Below are 6,889 nucleotides of genomic sequence, written 5' to 3'. Positions count from 1 at the left end.
GTTCTTTCACATATGCCGTGCGCCTGTCAAAAAGACCTGTCAATCATTGCAAGATATTGCCATGTCATTTCAATAAGCGCCGGAAAGCATAAAAGAAAACAAGTTATGCATAACAATGTATACGATGTGTTATATTTTAGAAGAACAACGTCCTAAATTACCATACAAGGTAAATTTCTAAGTAAAGTCCAAAAATCGCGCGCTGTGGCTCAATTATTATATTCAGTACTTTAGAAAATTCCTTGGTTGTGTAATGTAATGACAAACACTATTATATTGTTGTTGATCATGTGGTCTAATTAGTTATCGATGTTTTACTTGTGAAGCAAAAAGGTTCAAAGTGTCTTTACGCATCAAAACAGATATAATGTTGTATCTCAGATAACAGTTCAATTCATTATACCTACGACTTCATATTATGTGCAAACGAGTATGTGTTTCATTATCGCTTTTGACAATAACAACATTGGCATGAAAGATGTTTCTAACAGATTTCTAATTGATCTAATTACTCACTGCATTGCGTTTCTGTTGACATTTTTGATTGGTTGTGGCTCTTCATCATTGTACAAATAGAGAGAAAGATCACAGCCAATGTTTGGCTGCTGGGATTGTCCTAGTTTTCCCAGTAGCGTTTAAAAACATAACATAACATTAAACATATAACATTTATTCAGCATTAAACGTTCACAACATTCATATCCAAGATAAATTATATATCAAATTGTCGTAAAAAGCAAAGACATGGTCAACAGAGAGAGTTTCCATTCTTTCGTACATATTTGTAAAAATGTTGTTTTATTGTTATCACTACTTTGTAAGATTCGTGATCGTAATATAGATGCATATAATAAATAGTTTTTCTAGGACCTGATGACATCAAAGCTATAAACTTTGTAGGCCAATGGCCAATATGCAAGTGTCTGTTTGTAAAAGTAACATATTTTACACGCTTGTGTTATATGATCAAGAATGCATGACAATAAGTGTAAGATAAAATCCCATAGATATTAAGTTATTGTTTAATTGCCTTATAAAAGTTAGGTTAATCTTTATTTTACAAGCTTGTGGTATATGATCAGGAATGCATGACAATACGTGTAAGATAAAATCACATAGATATTAAGTTTATGTTTAACTGCCTTATAAAAGTTAGGTTTATCTTTCATAAAAAAATAACCGTTATTTTCCATATAAGTTTATGGTTTATTTTTTCAGATCTTACAAGCGCTAGGCAAGAACCATGCACTTTTCACTTGTCCTGTCCTTCACCCTCGCCTTGTTTGGTATGGTTGATGGGAAAACAGTCCAATTGTATGGCGCGGGGGCATCTTTCCCTCTCAAAGTGTATGAGCACTGGATGTCTAGTTATAGGTAGTTTTTTTGTTTGGTTTTGAATAAACACTGTTAAGAGCGTGTTTTTTGTAAAAAAAAATACAAATGCACGGATGTGTGTTGGGGGTAAAAACTTTTTTTTTTCGTATCATTGTTTGCAAGACAAGTATTATCGTTTTTTTCTACAATTATAAACGAGACTAAAAATATGAAAACACGTGTGCATTTCTTGAGAGGATGATACTGTTTGAACTTTGCTGCCGTCTTTAATAAAGAAAATGCATACGTTTTTCAACATTCAAATATTTCTTAAGAAAATCGACACATTTTCCATAGCCACATTATAAAAACTGCTTCAGTGAATAATAATTGAGTCTGTTTTGCAGAAAACACAGAATGCCGTACGTGACGGTTGACCTGCGTTATGAAAGTATTGGTAGTGGTGGCGGGAAGTCAAGAATCAAGGGTCTCACAGCGCCGTACGTTCACTATGCTGGGTCCGACTCCGTTCTGACAGCCGAGGAGATGAAAGAGTATCCGGATCTCAAAATGGTTCAGGCTGTTGCAGGGTAAGGATAAATCTGGTTTTAAATGTTCAGTACGGAAAAAACATTCTGGAAATAAAACTCTTTCGGAAGCACAAACTACGTTTGAAAATAGGCATTACTGAAAAATGCAAAGCTGTCGACGCCCACTCATCCCACCCACAAATATGTGAAATATTGATGCCGTGAGGCCCCATAATATTTTAAGTATCAATTCAAAAAGTTGTATGAGCAGAAAAAGAAAATATTTCAATTAGACAGAAAAAATAATATTTTAACAAGCATGCTCTTTTGGCCTTGAAAGTCTGCAAAGAAGTTATTTCACTTCCTATTTTAGTCGAGATAAAAAACAAACTACGACATCATAATATATAATGTACTTCGGGAATTTATTTTGCAATTTGGAAATAAGCAAGGAAATACTTTCAAACGATACCGAAATATTACATGGAGATTTCAAATGTAGTATTGTTTAATATTGGGCTATTAGAAAACTGACGATTCTTAAGACATATTCAGTGATGCCGAAGGACAATAAAATACGTAACTACACAGGAAGCTCTTGGATATCAGGGTGATGTGTCACTGTTTAAACACATAAAACACCATCGTCGGATACACAGGCCGTGTACTGGGCACCCTTACACTTATAACAGAAACCAACAGCATATGATTGGAGTGCTTGAAATGGGTCTGTTATGGGTATAAGACAATGAAAAACCACCATGGTCAACATTTTTGTGACGACGTTTCTTCTTATTTTGACTTTCAAAAGCTATCATCCATTTACGCAATATAAAACGAGTTTGTTTCTCACAGCGTCCAGTATTTTTGCAAAAATGCGTTTTAAACGATTTAGCCATTGCTAATATGTCTCTGAAACAATACGTATATATTACAGGCGACATCGCATAAGTTTCATTTTCTTCAATTTAAAATAACATTTGCATTGCTTTTCTTACAGAGCTGTCGTTCTCTCTTTCAACATACCTGGAGTTCAGGACCTAGTTCTTAGCCTTGATATCGCTGCTGGAATATACAACGGAACGATAGTGTATTGGGATGACACGTCAATCCAAACTCTTAACCCTAGCACTACGTTGCCAAATGAAAGAATAATACCGATTGCTCGATCTGAAAAGTCTGGGACTACAAATACATTTACCTCCGGACTTTCTTCTGCATCTGAAGACTGGCGTAACACATATGGGATATTCTCAGAAGGCTACGATAGAGAAAGTAGGCTCCCATACAAGTGGAACTCAAGTGTGGTTAAATTCTTTGGAAGGACTAATCAAGGCGTTTCTGGACTTGTCCTGTCTTTAGATTATTCGATTACGTACATATCGCTTTCAGACGCAAACTTGACACAACTAAATTACGCGATGCTAGAAAATAGCCAAGGAAATATTGTAAATGCGTCATACCAGTCGGTTCAACGGGCAATTGTTTCTTCTTATGGATCATATAACCTTATAAATCTGCAAGAACCGTTCGTTTACCCATTGTCCACGTATTCATTTTTTATTATAAGAATGTCCACAATGGAAGATTGTGACTCTGCAATTGAACTTATAAGATACATCGTATGGTTCACATCTTCCGAGAAAGCTGCATACGATGCAGAACAATTCTCTATGGTTGCCCTAGAACAAACAACTGCTACGTTGGTTGCTACAAATATTTTGCAGAAAGTAACATGCGAGGGCCAAAATGCATGGAATTTGATGCTAGAACAAATCAAATCCGAATCTACCTTTAAGGAGGAATCAATCTGGACAATCTTCACCTACATTGGAATCTCTTCTGTAGTAACCGTTTTCGTAATATCTTTAGGTATTTATATCAAGTATGAGTACAATGTTCACAAAGAAATTCTGAATGATAGTTGGAATATACCACCGCAGTCCATAAAGTTGCACGGGCTGACTGCTGTTCACTATCACACGTCAGAAGGACAACGCATTTCACATACTTCAGTTGAAATAAATAACAGTGGGAATTCTGATGTTCGCTTAAAATTTCATAAACAGTTTGACTCAGACACGATTATGAAGTCTGGCACGTTTAACGATGAAAATGTTACACTAGTACAGGTTGAGAGATTAGATCTAGCTTTCACATTTAGACAAAAGAAGAAAGTTATTTGGTTAAGGAACACTATCAAACATGACCATGTTATGACGTTGCTAGGCATGACAAAGCTCAATGGATTATGGCATTCGCTTCATTCTGGATTTAGCAGAGGAACGCTCAACGATATATTAAGAAATCCAAAATTCAAGTTTCAAAATAAAGCTTTTATCAGTGTTGTAAAAGATTTATCGAAAGCATTGAAGTATTTGCATGGAAAAAACATCATACATGGATTCCTGTCAGGAAAGTGTTGTTTTCTGGACAGATATTGGATGGTTAAAATTGCGGCTTGGAATGAGAATAGTATTCATGAAGACTCACGTAAAGCTCAAAATTATGCAAAAGTTTCAACATTACTGGATTCAAATAACGAGGGGGCTGATGAAAAACTTCTTTTCGTTGCCCCTGAAAAGATCAAATACGGAAAACAATCTACGACATCAGGCGATATATACAGTCTAGGAATGGTTTTTCAGGAAATATTTTCACGTAACAAACCTTTCAACGAACTTAACCTGAGAGCGTCAGAAATTGTTAATGCAGTGATAACATGTGGAATAAGACCAAGAATTTCGAGCACTACTCCATCAGAAATACAGCACTTGATGGAGAAATGTTGGGAGGTTGATCCATCCGTTAGACCGAATGCTCATCAAATAGAAACAATTCTTTGTAAAGAATTTCCAGACTCTGTTTCCTTCTTAGATTGCATGACAAACACACTGGAAAAATACGCTGCTAATCTGGAATCCAATACAGCTGGTTTGTATTTAAATATTAATCTAAAATAACATAACACCACTCGGAAAATATACAGTAAAACACACCTTAAATGTGTTCTTTGTAAATACAGCAGCCTTTTGTATAAACCTGGTTTATTCTTTAGTCTGATTTAAATTACACAACATCTTTATCGATTTGTCAAATATTGTCAAAAAATAATATCAACCAATCAAATCATTTAATTGTGCTAGCCTCAAAATAACATGTAGAAAACTAACCCCTTGGCCCCAATATCACGAAAATACTTAAATCAAATCTCAACCTCAATCTCAACTCATTTTACCACATAGAAGCATAGTGTTGTTCAAAATCTTGCATGTTTTATACTTTTTGAAAACGTATTTTCTCATAGAATGTGTTATTGAAAGATTTTGACAATATTTCAAAGAAAACTTGTTTTAGAGCAAAAAATATACTTGAGTAATTGTTAAAAGGCAATGAATTGTACTCAAGTACATTTTTGGCTGTAGAATATTTTTCCATTAAGATCCAGACCAAAAGTTTCAATCAACATATTCATTGATAGAATGCGGTGTAAAAATGTGTAAGAACATGTATATTTTTCAATAAATTTTAATGTTATATGGTAAAATGAGTTAAGGTTGAATTTGAGATTTGACTTAAGTATTTTCGAGATATTGGGACCATGTTGTATACAATTGGCTGCAGGATTTAAAAAACAATCCAAAGCTCTTTTAAAAATAGTTAATTATAAAATTGTCACATTTTCTGGTATTTCCTTTACTTTTGATTTCATTCTGTGAATAGACTGAGTTTACAACAATTTCTGATAAAAAAATCTCAGCATAGACTACCTACGCGCATTTCATTTGTGAACTGATTTCTTTTCAGATCTCGAGACCGAATACAAATTCGCAAAAAGTCAGGCTCAAACGTACATGTATGCTAACGTTCCAGAGTCTGTTGCTAATCATTTGATGCAACAGAAGAAAATCAAGACATGTACGTTTGATGACCTTTGCCTTCTGACATGCGCAATCACAAACATCGCCGAGACAGTGCGACATGTGACACCGGACGGTTTTGTCAATCTGTTGCATAGCTTCTATATTGGATTAGACCAACTTTTGTTGCATGACAATATGTTCAGAATTCAGCGGACAGCTGATATGTCTGTTTATGTGGTCGGAAATGTCATCGATGAAACTGTCATTTTTGACACTCGGGAGGCTAAAGTAACCGCTGTGAACATTGCATCGAAAATAGTGGTGTTTAAGGATAAGTTCAATGTTGAAAATTTGCAAGGAATAAACACGTGCGTGCAGCTTAAGCTTTGTATATGCAGTGGTTCGGGATCTACTGGAGTACTTAAAAGTGTTATTCCACAATTCATTGCATTCGGTCAAGTAGTAGATAAAGCCCGAATATTGATTGGTAGCGTAGACACAAACAAAGTGCAGATCTCTAAAAGTGTGGCTGAAGTTCTTACACACGTTCCAGGGATAAACGTAAAAGTGACAACTAATGAAATAAAGGTAAGTGACGAATCTTTTTCAACCTTTTAATATCCAATACTGTGTCCTTTAAATAGTTGCCTCTGGAAAATGATTGGCCAATTGAGTGTTTAATCACTGTCTTGACGCATATTTATTTTACTAATTTTGAAAAGAAATATGAGTATGCATACTAGTAACATTTAATGCAGGCAGTCATTATTTACGTTAATTAAAGTTTTGTTTCTTAAAAAATAATGGGATTAAGTGAAATACCGTTAGTGAAGGTATCTTTTTATTTTAAGGAATCCTGCTACTTTCTCCAGCCTCCCGGCCAGAAATACTCCGACCTACCACCAGTGGATGGATGAAAATGTCATGCTATCTTTTCGCAACTGAGACTTACTTAATGGATCACTCCCTGCTGATAAAATGAAATCGCTAAAAGCGTTGAAAGACTGTGGGCTCTACAATCTTGATTTTACTTTTTTACAATTCTGTTCAATGGCAATAAATTTCGAATCCAAAAAATATTTTGATTGGCCTCAAGCTGTAACCGATAAGTGCCTGTAATTACTTAATTACTTAAAACGATGAGATTTTATTTCAATTAGCTTGTTTCATAACAGTAACTGA

The 6,889-nt window shown here is 34.9% G+C and overlaps 1 protein-coding gene across 1 annotated transcript; it reads left to right on the top strand.

The window, feature by feature from the left end:
- Positions 1–1,731: 1,731 nt before the first annotated feature.
- LOC128235482 (atrial natriuretic peptide receptor 2-like) lies at positions 1,732–6,624 on the top strand. Its single transcript, XM_052950298.1, has 4 exons — positions 1,732–1,904; positions 2,845–4,778; positions 5,652–6,295; positions 6,559–6,624. Exons 1-4 carry the CDS (start codon positions 1,732–1,734, stop codon positions 6,622–6,624), a joined length of 2,817 nt encoding a protein of 938 aa, XP_052806258.1.
- Positions 6,625–6,889: the final 265 nt, after the last annotated feature.

This window comes from Mya arenaria, chromosome 5 (genome assembly GCF_026914265.1).
Source record: "Mya arenaria isolate MELC-2E11 chromosome 5, ASM2691426v1".
NCBI lineage: Eukaryota > Metazoa > Mollusca > Bivalvia > Myida > Myidae > Mya > Mya arenaria.
Note: the sequence above shows the minus strand (reverse complement) of the source record. Positions and strands in the feature narration are given on the sequence as shown.